General features: G+C 49.3%; 1 protein-coding gene across 1 annotated transcript in view; it reads right to left on the bottom strand.

Annotated features, from left to right (window-relative positions):
* Window positions 1–6,626, bottom strand: part of LOC144611666 (synaptosomal-associated protein 25) — a 70,272-nt gene extending 63,646 nt beyond the window's left edge. Inside the window, exons 1-2 of the mRNA XM_078430870.1 lie at window positions 6,326–6,626; window positions 657–810 (exon numbers count right to left, since the gene is read on the bottom strand). Coding sequence (XP_078286996.1) covers window positions 657–740 — 84 coding nt within the window. The 5' untranslated portion in view covers window positions 741–810; window positions 6,326–6,626. The remainder of the gene's footprint in view (window positions 1–656; window positions 811–6,325) is intronic.
* Window positions 6,627–13,474: the final 6,848 nt, after the last annotated feature.

Below are 13,474 nucleotides of genomic sequence, written 5' to 3' on the forward strand. Positions count from 1 at the left end.
ACTGGGGAGGTGCACTTATGTGTAATCATAGTCTTGCTGAGTAGTATGCAAAAAATGTTTATCACTGCACCTGGTACCTGTGACAATAAGGACCCGCTGAGTTACTCCAGCACTTTGTGTCCTTTTGTGCATTAACCGGCATCTGTTCTTCCTTGTTCCTACCGGTCTTACGCTGCTGAGGAGCAACCCTTCTGCTGCACAACAATGAACCCGCGGCCATCGGTACCCGGGTGAGCGGAGCCCGCGGACGGGGGCTTGGGCCGGCCACGCGGAGGCGTCCGGGGAGGGCCAGCGGCGTTGGAGGGCACGGTCGTTGCGGCGGCCGATGACTGCGCCGTCCGACGGACGAGGGCGGACCCGATGGAAGTGAGGACGCCGCTGCCGAGGGAAGGAACAATGGTGGACCCGGCGTGGGGGGGGGGAGCGCCGTGAGGGAGGGGGAAGAACAATGGTGGACCTAGAGTGGGGGGGGGGAGCGCCGTGAGGGAGGGGGAAGAACAATGGGTACCCGGCGTGGGGGGGGGGGGACCCTGAGAAGGGGGGAGAACAAAAGGGGACCTTGCGTGGGGGTACTTTGTAACTTTGTCAGCGCCCTTTATGTGGCGACTATTTGCATACGTGACCATAAAGTATTCCATTCAACAATGACCACCTACCTCATCTGTGATCTGGTCAGCACACCGCTGCAATTCATCCTGCTCGGACCTGGGGTCCATATTGTTTTCCAGAGTATTCTCCATGATGCTTCCTGTTGCTGACCGTCACGCGACCACAAATGGCGGGCTTCAGCAAGGCTCCTCCGGACAGGGGCTGAAACACAAAATGGAGGACGCCTGAGGTCATTGACCCACGTTTTGAACCTGGCAAAAAGGTGCCCAGAGCAAGTACTAGGAAGACCACAAAATAACGATGACGTCACTACTTTCTTTCCGGAGGTGGGAGCGGCAAGTCTCGTGGACTGGTTTACAAGACTGGTGATCCACAGCAAACTGACCCCCGTTCCTACAATCGGTAGTATAAGACAATAACTGCAGATGCAGGTACAAATCGAAGGTATTTATTCAAAACTGCTGGAGTAACTCAGCAGGTCAGGCAGCATCTCAGGATAGAAGGAATGGGTGACGTTTCGTCCGGTCCGCGTTGGCCAAACTGGCCTCCCGGTGGCCGAGCACTTCAACTCCCCCTCCCATTCCCAGTCTGACCTTTCTGTCATGGACCTCCTCCAGTGCCATAGTGAGGCTCACCGGAAATTGGAGGAACAGCACCTCATATTTCACCTGGGCAGCTTGCAGCCCAGTGGTATGAACATTGACTTCTCCAACTTTAGATAGTTCCTCTGTCCCTCTCTTCCCCTCCCCCTTCCCAGATCTCCCACTGCCTTCCTGTCTCCACCTATATCCTTCCTTTGTCCCGCCCTCCTGACATCAGTCTGAAGAAGGGTCTCGACCCGAAACGTCACCCATTCCTTCTCTCCTGAGATGCTGCCTGACCTGCTGAGTTACTTCAGCATTTTGTGAATAAACCCCTTCCTACAATCAGTCTGACGAAGCATCCCGACCCGAAACGTCACTTGTCCATGTTCTCCAGAGCTGCTGCCTGATCCATTGAATGCTATAGGTGCCCTTAGTTATAAGTTCATTAGTGATAGGAGCAGAATTAAGCCATTTGGCCCTTCAAGTCTACTCCGCCATTCAATGATTGATGCTCTATCTTTCCCTCTTAACCCCATTGTCCCCATGCCCCCTGACACCCGTACCAATCAAGAATCTATCCAAGATAGATTTAGATTTAGATTTAGAGATACAGCGCAGAAACAGGCCCTTCGGCCCACCGGGTCCGCGCCGCCCAGCGATCCCCGCACACTAACACTATCCTACACCCACTAGGGACAATTTTTACATTCGCCCAGCCAATTAACCTACATACCTGTACGTCTTTGGAGTGTGGGAGGAAACCAAAGATCTCGGAGAAAACCCACGCAGGTCACGGGGAGAACGTACAAACTCCGTACAGGACAGCACCCGTAGTCAGGATCGAACCTGAGTCTCCGGCGCTGCATTCGCTGTAAAGCAGCAACTCTACCGCTGCGCCACCGTGACCACCCCGTGGTGGGTGAGTTACTCCAGCTTTTTGTGCCTCTCTTCGGTTTAAACCAGCATCTGCAGTTCCTTCTTACACAAGAATCTGTCCATCTCTGCCTTGAAAATATCCATCAACATGGCCTCCATAGCCTTCTGTGGCAATGGATTCCACAGATTCACCACCCTTTTGTGAAAAACCGCCATCTGCAATTCCTTGTTTCTGGATTTTGACCTCCATTCTACACAGCAGAGGCGTGCATTTATCATCCTTGAATCTTTTGATCATCTCGGCACCAAAATATGGTAACTGTGCATTTGTGGGCTGTGCAAAAGAATCTCACTGTGCTGTGCATAGATGACAACAAAGAACCATTGAACCATGTGGTTTTTTAATGTCCATCTGACTAGACATATATTGCTTCGGTTTAATAGTCTCGTTGTCTTTCAATCGTTCTCTACAATCATCTCCGCACATCTATGAGTTCCCCTCCTTGGGTCTGTCTAAGGATATTCTTATACATCGATCAGCCAAAACATTATGACCACTGACAGGCGAAGTGAATAACATTGATTATCTCGTTACAATGGCACCTGCCAAGGGGTGGGATATATTAGGCAGCAGGTGAACAGTCAGTTCTTGAAGTTGATGTGTTGGATGCTGGGGAAATGGGCAGGAGTAAAGACCTGAGCGACTTTGACAAGGGCCAAATTGTTCTGGCCAGGCGACTGGGTCAGAGCATCTCTGAAACGGCAAGGCTTGTGGGGTGCTCCCGGTCAGCAGTGGTGAGTACCTACCTACAGTGGTCCGAGGAGGGACAAACCACAAACTAGCGACAGACAGGGTGTTGGGCGCCCAAGGCTCATTGATGCACGAGGGCAATGAAGGTTATCCCGTCTGGTCCGAACCGACAGAAGGTCGACTGTGGCACAAGTCACGGAAAATGTTAATGGTGGTCATGGGAGGAATGTGTCACAATACACAGTGCATCGCACCCTGCTGCGTATGGGGCTGCACACGGAGGACCAACAGCATATTGGGCAGGTGGTCATAATGTTTTGGCTCATCAGGTCATAACGTTTTGGCTGATCAGGGTATAGCACTGGGCAACATCTAGATAGTAAACATGAGTCCTGGCTTAATTCAGAGTATGTTCAGAGCTCAGTTGGTTGTGGGTTGGAGGAGGTCCACTCCTGTGGTTTGGCCACTCAGGCCTTGCAACTGTTCCAGTGCACTACTGGAGGACAGTAGACAATAGGTGCAGGAGTAGGCCATTCGGCCCTTCGAGCCAGCACCACCATTCAATGCGATCATGGATGATCATTCTCAATCAGTACCCCGTTCCTGCCTTCTCCCCATACCCCCTGGCTCCGCTATCCTTAAGAGCTCTATCCAGCTCTCTCTTGAATGCATTCAGAGAATTGGCCTCCACTGCCTTCTGAGGCAGAGAATTCCACAGATTTACAACTCTCTGACTGAAAAAGTTTTTCCTCATCTCAGTTCTAAATGGCCTACCCCTTATTCTTAAACTGTGTGACCCCTGGTTCTGGACTCCCCCAACATTGGGAACATGTTTCCTGCCTCTAACGTGTCCAACCCCTTAATAATCTTATACGTTTACGAAATGCTGCAGAAACCATTCCTGCCTTCTCCCCATACCCTGCAGTTGTTTTCAGAAACACTGCATTAAACCAAACTGGATGGGCTTTTTGTTGTTGTTGTTGTTTAGGAAGGAACTTCAAACCGAAGATGGACACAAAAAAACTGGAGCAACCCAGCGGATCAGGCAGCTTCTCTGGAGAAAAGGAGGAGGTGGCGTTTTAGGGGTCGAGGCTCGATACCCTTCTTTAGACATTTCAATCCAGATTATTTGTTGCTGTTCCAGTGCATCTGACAAATGATCAATCTTGACTCTTGCCCCCCCTCCCCCCTCGCTTTGGAAAGATCTTATTCGTAGATTGAACAGCAAAGATCTCCACAGAAACGTCCTAGCAAGCCCTGTACTTTCAGCGTGTTCTTTTTTTTACTGCAGTGTGGTCTGGTCAATATTCATCGACCAACATTGCAGGTCGGCACGGACTGGTCTCTTGGTCACTCAGTTGCCTGTGGAACCAACCCTGCGTTGTGCAGTTTGACGCCGGGCGTTTTCCCAACCAATTTTGCAGCCCATTGGCGAAGTTACAAACTGCTGAGGGGAAAGCGGTGACCTTGAGTGATTTAACGGGTTCTCTCGGGTCTGGAGAGAGGGGGGTGGGTGGGGAGGGGGTGGGGGGAGGCTGGGGGGAGGGACTGGCATAAAGCACAGGAGGAGTGCCTGTGTATTGCCTCCCTGCAAAGCCGAATAGCCAGGTCGAGTCTCAAGAAATGGCTGGTGGACTCAAAATGCTGGTGTGACTCAGCGGGTCAGGCAGCATCTCTGGAGAGAAGGAATGGGCGTCGTTTCGGGTCGAGACCCTTCTTCAGACTGATGTCAGGGGGAGGGGGCGGGTTCAGACATCAGTCTGAAGAAGGTATTTATGCACAAGATGCTGGAGTAACTCAGCAGGTCAGGCAGCATCTCTGGAGGGAAGGGATGGGCCATTCCTCAGACTGAAGAAGGGTCTCGACCCCAAACGTCGCCCATTCCTTCTCCCCTGAGATGCTGCCCGACCCGCTGAGTTACTCCAGCATTTTGTGTGGATAAATACCTTCGATTTGTACCAGCATCTGCAGTTATTTTCTGACATCAGTCTGAAGAAGAGTCTCGACCCCAAACGTCGCCCATTACTTCTCTCCTGAGATGCTGCCCGACCCGCTGAGTTATTCCAGAATGTCATGTCTACCTTCGATTTTAACATAGAAACAAAGAAAATAGGTGCAGGAGTAGGCCATTCGGCCCTTCGAGCCTGCACCGCCATTCAATATGATCATGGCTGATCATCCAGCTCAGTATCCCGTACCTGCCTTCTCTCCATACCCCCTGATCCCTTTAGCCACAAGGGCCACATCTAACTCCCTCTTAAATATAGCCAATTAACTAGCCTCAACTACCTTCTGTGGCAGAGAATTCCACAGACTCACCACTCTCTGTGTGAATAAATGTTTTCTCATTTCGGTCCTAAAAGACTTCCCCCTTATCCTTGAGCTGTGACCCCTGGTTCTGGACTTCCCCAACATCGGGAACAATCTTCCCGCATCTAGCCTCTCCAACCCCTTAAGAATTTTATATGTTTCTATACGATCCCCCCTCAGTCTTCTAAATTCCAGCGAGTACAAGCCTAGTCTATCCAGTCTTTCTTCATATGAAAGTCCTGCCATCCCAGGGATCAATCTGGTGAACCTTCTCTGTACTCCCTCTAAGGCAAGAATATGTATGCATCTGCAGTTTTTTTAAATTTTAAATCCTGCTCAAGAAATGGCTGCTGTGTTGAGATCCCAATGGCAGACTGGCGTCCCGAGGAGCTGAAATTTGCAGTCAGCCGGAGCAATGCGAGGAAATATTGAAGGGTTAATAGTTTTTTGTGGGGGCTGACCGCGTTTATTTTTCACCCCCTCGTCTACACAGAGGCAAGGCAAAGGCTTAAACCGGGGTGGAAAATCAAAAGAGTAGAGGATGCCTCCTGTTTTGCGATTCATTTATCTCTCCCCCTCTCTCCCACTCAGATTCTGTTGCAGTCTATTCACTGAGTGAATTCAGCCATTCACTGAGTCCAGGCCCCCATCTTACCAACGCACTGCACCATCAGTACCACCCTCACCCCCCCCATCCATCCCCCACCCCCCATCCACCCCCCACCCCCCATCCATCCCCCACCCCCCATCCATCCCCCACCCTCCACCCCGGCTGAGAATCCGTTCAAATAAAACCCCTGCAGAAGGGTTTTTTCTGTGCTGCAGTTTGTGTCAGGGCAGGTTTTGTTTCTGCGTCGGCAAAAAAAACCCGCAAGGAGAAAAGAAAAGGGGATGCTCGCAGAGGGGAATGAAGGCAGGACTGCAAAGACCAAGCTGAGATGTTTGTACTGTGCTGCGGTACCAATTTTTAAAGAAAAAAGCCTGATTAGACAACTTCTCAAACGACGCTCGCAGCCAAACGACTGGAGCATCCGAGGCATGTCAATGAATGGTTTACAAGAGTTGACAGCAATCTCGCCATTCAAACTGGACTGCTGTTTTTGCTACAAGGGGAGGTGATCCAAAAGAAGTGGTGAAGCGGTTTGCCGCACTGCCCAGTGTGGGGATTGTAAGAATAAGACGGTTCTGTACTCACTTGTCTGTCTCCTCGCCAGCTGCAGATGGTCGACTGTGTTATTCCTCAACGCCGCTGGTTAGACAAGAGACTGGGAGCTGACATTTGTGTGGGAACTCCTCGTCCCTGGCATCACAAAACTCCTCCCCGGTGTGATCACACGGGTCAGTGTGGAGGGTGGGAGGAACACTGGAACACTGGCCAAGGAACTTGGACGCGGTCAGCAACAAAAACAAAGGGGGAGGGAGGGAGATGGATTCATGTATGTCCCTTAAACCAGCCGTCAGACCAAAGGAACAACTGAGGAGGTCCATGAAACACACAGACTTTATCGCACTTTATTGAGTCTGAAGAAGGGTCTCGACCCGAAACGTCACCCATTCCTTCTCTCCTGAGATGTTGCCTGACCTGCTGAGTTACTCCAGCATTTTGTGAATAAAAGACTTGATCGCAATGTGCCTTCTCACACTCAGAAGGCAGCTGGTCAAACTGAAATGCAACAATCCAACCCCTTGATAATCTTATACGTTTCTATGAGAGGAGATCTTATCGAAACGTATAAGAAAATAACTGCAGATGCTGGTACAAATCGAAGGTATTTATTCACAAAATGCTGGAGTAACAATAGACAATAGACAATAGGTGCAGGAGGAGGCCATTCGGCCCTTCGAGCCAGCACCGCCATTCAATGTGATCATGGCTGATCATTCTCAATCAGTACCCTGTTCCTGCCTTCTCCCCATACCCCCTGACTCCGCTATCCTTAAGAGCTCTATCTAGCTCTCTCTTGAATGCATTCAGAGAATTGGCCTCCACTGCCTTCTGAGGCAGAGAATTCCACAGATTCACAACTCTCTGACTGAAAAAGTTTTTCCTCATCTCAGTCTGAAGAAGGGTCTCGACCCGAAACGTCACCCATTCCTTCTCTCCTGAGATGCTGCCTGACCCGCTGAGTTACTCCAGCATTTTGTGAATAAATTATCGAAACGTATAAGATTATTAAGGGGTTGGACACGTTAGAGGCAGAAAACACGTTCCCAATGTTGGGGGAGTCCAGAACCAGGAGCCACACAGTTTAAGAATAAGGGGTAGGCCATTTAGAACTGAGATGAGGAAAAACTTTTTCGGTGAATCTGTGGAATTCTCTGCCTCAGAAGGCAGTGGAGGCCAATTTTCTAAATGCATTCAAGAGAGAGCTGGATAGAGCTCTTAAGGATAGCGGAGTCAGGGGGTATGGGGAGAAGGCAGGAAAGGGGTACTGATTGAGAATGATCAGCCACGATCACATTGAATGGCGGTGCTGACTCGAAGGGCTGAATGGCCTCCTCCTGCACCTATTGTCAATTTTCCGCACTACCGCTGCAACTACTTATTTAAAAGCACCCCACTGGCAATAAAACGGAGGTCATGTAAAGGACGCCATAAACATGTCTTTTCATTTCCATGGCTTTTCAATTGAGTTTACACACTGGAGTCCACCTGCACACAACAGGAGACCTCTGTTAACCTTTTGTCAATGTGAACATTTAGCATCAGGGACAATTTCAGGCACAGGTGTCACATAAATAAAGTGCTGCTACCTGTAGCAAATTAGACTGACACAATTTCACACCTGCATCACACTTTATGAATGAAATATGCTCGGTGCTCTGGAGCAATCTCACGTTTTCTGAATTGCTAATAGATTTTCCTTTCCCTTTTCACAGCTGTCTGATATCAGCGCGCTTTAACCTGTTCAGTGCCATTCCTAAGTATACTCAGGTCCTGGCCAATAGACAAAACTTGGCAGTGAACAGGTTAAAGTAGGATTGTACAAGTACTGCCCTCCTCAGGGTGGACTCTTGCTCTCAGAAAAACACACACATGTGGTAACATCACAAGTCCAGTGCAGATGAATGGGTCATTTTCCTTCTCCATTCTCTAGGGTTGGCGCAGCGGTAGAGTTGCTACCTGACATCGCCAGAGACCCGGGTTCGATCCTGACCATGGATGCTGGCTGTGTGGAGTTTGTACGTTCTCCCCCCCCCCCCCCCCCCCGTGATCGCGTGGGTTTTCCCCCGAGATCTTCGGTTTCCTGCCAATTTGCTTCGTAAATTTGTGAATTGTCCTAGTGTGTTGGTCAGTGGTAGTCATACAGTGTGGAAACAGGCCCTTCGGCCCAACTTGCGCACACCGGCCAACATGTCCCATCTACACAAGCGTGCAGCGTAGGTTTACTAGGTTAATTCCCGGAATGGCGGGACTGTCATATGTTGAAAGACTGGAGAGACTAGGCTTGTATACACTGAAATTTAGAAGGATGAGAGGAGATCTTATCGAAACGTATAAGATTATTAAGGGGTTGGACACGTTAGAGGCAGGAAACATGTTCCCAATGTTGGGGGAGTCCAGAACAAGGGGCCACATTTTAAGAATAAGGGGTGGGTCATTTAGAACAGAGATGAGGAAAAACTTTTTCAGTCAGAGAGTTGTGAATCTGTGGAATTCTCTGCCTCAGAAGGCAGTGGAGGCCAATTCTCTGAATGCATTCAAGAGAGAGCTGGATAGAGCTCTTAAGGATAGCGGAGTCAGGGGGTATGGGGAGAAAGCAGGAACGGGGTACTGATTGAGAATGATCAGCCATGATCACATTGAATGGCGGTGCTGGCTCGAAGGGCCGAATGGCCTCCTCCTGCACCTATTGTCTATTGTCTATTGTCTAGTCCCACCTGCCTACGCTTGGTCCATATCCCTCCAAACTTGTCCTATCCATGTACTGTTTCTTAAAAGTGGTTGGCGCTGACTCGGTGGGCCAATGGGCCTGTTTCCGCACTGTATTTCTAAACTAAACTAATAATGGCGATAATGGGCGTTTGCAAGGATTTTAGATGGACACATGGAAGAGACAAGTAGATAAGATCAGTTTAACTGGCATCATGTTCACCACAAATATTGTGGGTCGAAGAACTGGTTCCTGTTCTATGTGACTGTTCTGAGTTGGTCTTATGCACAGAGATTTTGTCCATAAGTTATTGGAGCAGAATTAGGCCCATCAAAAGTCTACTCCGCCATTCAAAGGCGGCTGAACTATCTTTCCTTCTCAACCTAATTTTCCTGCCTTCCCCCCCCCCCCCCCATAAACGGCGATTTGGAGACTTTTCTGTAGTTTTGCTCGCCAACTTGGCGTTTCCTTTGCCGTTGTTCCAGTCACCAGCTTGGATATTTCGTTACACGGCGATTGCCACCTCGCCTGGATGGTGCAGCGGGTAGAGCTGCTGTTTCACCTGCCAGAGACCCGGGTTCAATCCTGACCTTGGTTGTTGTCTGTGTGGAGTTTGCACGTTCTCCCTTTGACCACATGGGTTTCTCCCAGGCGTTCCAGTTTCCTCCTGCGTCCGAAAGACACGCGGGTTTGTAGGTTTGATAATGGACAATAGGTGCAGGAGGAGGCCATTCAGCCCTTCGAGCCAGCACCGCCATTCAATGTGATCATGGCTGATCATTCTCAATCAGTACCCCGTTCCTGCCTTCTCCCCATACCCCCTGACTCCGCTATCCTTAAGAGTTCTATCTAACTCTCTCTTGAATGCATTCAGAGAATTGGTCTCCACTGCCTTCTGATGCAGAGAATTCCACAGATTCACAACTCTCTGACTGAAAAAGTTTTTCCTCATCTCAGTTCTAATTGGCCTACCACTTATTCTTAAACTATGGCCCCTTGTTTGTTGTGTTAATTGGACTCTGTAATTCCCCTTAATGTGTAGGGAGTGGATGAGGAAGTGGGTTAATGCATAAGTAGTGTGAATGGGTGATTCGTTGGTCGGAGTGGACTCAGTGGGCCAAAGGGCTTGTTTCCTTGCTACATAACTAAACTATACTATAAAAGCCATCGTAAGTGACCAACCACTCTGTGGTTTGCTACAATGCTCACAGAGGCAGTCCAGGACCAGGGGCCACAGTTTAAGAATAAGGGGTAGGCCATGTAGAACTGAGATGAAGAAAAACTTTTTCAGTCAGAGAGTTGTGAATCTGTGGAATTCTCTGCCTCAGAAGGCAGTGGAGGCCAATTCTCTGGATGCTTTCAAGAGAGAGCTGGATAGAGCTCTTAATGATAGCGGAATCAAGGGTGTGCCTGGAGCAATCACTGTGATGGCTGTTTGTGTAAAAATTGTATCTGTGTGTCCTGTGCTTTTTGCTGTCTACTGCCGGACCCTGACGTGAGAGGACGCTGGCGTTGTTTATTCGCCGCTTCTCCGTTAGGATAGTTTGTCTGTTTGTTTTTATGTTATGATTGTTTATGTAAAGCGCTTTGAGCATCTGGAAAGGCGCTATATAAAATAAATGCTTATTATTATTATTATTATTATTAGGGGAGAAGGCAGGAATGTGGATGGTCACAGTGAATGGCGGTGCTGGCTCGAAGGGCCAAATGGCCTCCTCCTGCACCTATTGTGTATTGTCTATTGTCTAATAGAGTCCGGGCAATGAGACAAAACCCTGCACTGTGCAAGATGTTTCCTGTTTCCTTTTGCTGCTATCTGCTATCCTCTGGCAATGATAGTAATTGAGCAAGAGACAGATATTGAGAGAAGCCGTTTCTCAGTCATTTTGATCATGAGCTGGGAGGCTCGACTGCAGTTAATAACTTAAGAGACAACCGCACTGCAGCATCTGGACTCAGACAACACACAAATGGTACATAAATCACACTATAATAGAGGATGGTGGCGCAGCGGTCGAGTTGCTGCCTCACCGCCACAGCTACCCTGTCTGGATCAAACCCCGACTGTGGGTGCTGTCTGTACGGAGCTGTGACAGCGTGGGTTTTTCCCGGATGCTCCGGTTTCCTCCCACATTCCAAAGGCGTGCAAGTTTGCAGGTTAGCTGGCGTCTGTCTGTAAGTTGCCCCCCAGTCAGGGCCGTTTTTACAGCATTACGGGCCCCCGGGCAAAGCAGTGTACTGGGGCCCCTACCGTTACTCTCCCCCACCCCCCTTTCCCTACCAGCCCCCCCCCCCTGTGGTGCCGGCAAAAAGCACTTAGCGATGGACTTAGGGTGCTACATTGTTGCGAAAAGCACTTACAGATCGCTGTGAGAAGCACTTAGGGACCGAAAATGTTGCGAAAAAAGTACTTATTGAACCTACATTTTTAAAGTAATATTTATTTATTGCAAGTCACTTAACATACACAGATCAGCATAGGGCCCCTATGCTCGTGGGCCCCCGGGCAAGTGCCCATCAGGCCCATGCGTTAAGACGGCCCTGCCCCCAGTGTGTAGGAGGTAGATGGGAACGTAGGGTCAGATGGAACTATTGCACGGGCGATTCATTGCCCACACAGTGTAAGAAAATAACTGCAGATGCCGGTACAAATCGAAGGTATTTATTCACAAAATGCTGGAGTAACTCAGCGGGTCAGGCAGCATCTCAGGAGAGAAGGAATGGGCGACGATTCGGGTCGAGACCCTTCTTCTTTGCCGACACAGAATCGGTTCCCTGTTTCCACGCTGCATCTCTAAACTAAACTAAAAAAGACAGTGTAATGGAAAAAAAACCCGTGTCAAGTATTAGACACGGACAAGTGTCACACCTTGCTCTGTTTGGGGTGCATTGTACGTTACCTGTTGGGATAATGCAGTGGGATTTCAGAGTAAACATAGAAAATAGGTGCAGGAGTAGGCCATTCGGCCCTTCGAGCCTGCACCGCCATTCAATATGATCATGGCTGATCATCCAGCTCAGTATCCTGTACCTGCCTTCTCTCCATACCCCCTGATCCCTTTAGCCACAAGGGCCACATCTAACTCCCTCTTAAATATAGCCAATGAACTGGCCTCAACTACCTTCTGTGGCAGAGAATTCCACAGACTCGCCACTCTCTGTGTGAAAAAATGTTTTCTCATCTCGGTCCTAAAAGACTTCCCCCTTATCCTTAAGCTGTGACCCCTGGTTCTGGACTTCCCCAACATCGGGAACAATCTCCCCGCATCTAGCCTGTCCAACCCCTTAAGAATTTTATATGTTTCTATAAGATCCCCCCTCAGTCTTCTAAATTCCAGCGAGTACAAGCCGAGTCTATCCAGTCTTTCTTCATATGAAAGTTCTGCCATCCCAGAAACCAATCTGGTGAACCTTCTCTGTACTCCCTCTAAGGCTAGTATGTCTTTCCTCAGATTAGGAGACCAAAACTGTACACAATACTCCAGGTGTGGTCTCACCTCACCAAACATTGCAGAGCGAGTCCTTAAGGCTTAATCTTGTTTCTCAATGTCCAAATCAAACAGGCGTCGGTATTGATGCAGTATAAGATTATGCCTGTGAGGTTCATGAGGCAAATGGCACTGAAGTTCAACCATCCTCCTCAGCAGCGGGGAAAGGACTCTATTAACACTAATGGGACCATAATAAAAGGGAGAACATCCCATCCCCAGAACTAATATCTCTTATCCCTCTTATCCAGGTGAGACAGAGGTTCACCTGCACCTCCTCCAACCTCATCTATTGTATCCGCTGCTCCAGATGTCAACTTATTTACATCGGCGAAACCAAACGCAGGCTCGGCGATCGCTTCGCTCAACACCTGCGCTCGGTCCGCGTTAACCAATCTGATCTCCCGGTGGCTGAGCACTTCAACTCCCCCTCCCACTCCCAGTTTGACCTTTCTGTCATGGGCCTCCTCCAGTGCCATAGTGAGGCCCACCGGAAATTGGAGGAACAGCACCTCATATTTCGCCTGTGCAGCTTGCAGCCCTGCGGTATGAACATTGACTTCTACAAACTTTAGATAGCCCCTCTCTTCCCCTCCCCCTTCCCAGATCTCCCTCTATCTTCCTGTCTCCACCTATATCCTTCCTTTGTCCCGCCCCCCTGACATCAGTCTGAGGAAGGGTCTCGACCCGAAACGTCGCCCATTCCTTCTCTCCCGAGATGCTGCCTGACCTGCTGAGTTACTCCAGCATTTTGTGAATAAATACCTTCGATTTGTACCAGCATCTGCAGTTATTTTCTTATACTCTCTTATTTAATGAACATCGAAACCTCGGCCTTGCACGTTCCTCATTACACAGTGAAATCTTGTGCTCATTAGCATGATAGATGGCAGCAATGGGGATGAAACACTGAGCCGTTGATGCACCTGGTGTCAGTATTAGGCATTCACAAGCCAGATGTAACATGACTAAATCAAGCTC

Source organism: Rhinoraja longicauda, chromosome 41, assembly GCF_053455715.1.
Source record: "Rhinoraja longicauda isolate Sanriku21f chromosome 41, sRhiLon1.1, whole genome shotgun sequence".
NCBI classification, from domain to species: Eukaryota; Metazoa; Chordata; class Chondrichthyes; order Rajiformes; family Arhynchobatidae; genus Rhinoraja; species Rhinoraja longicauda.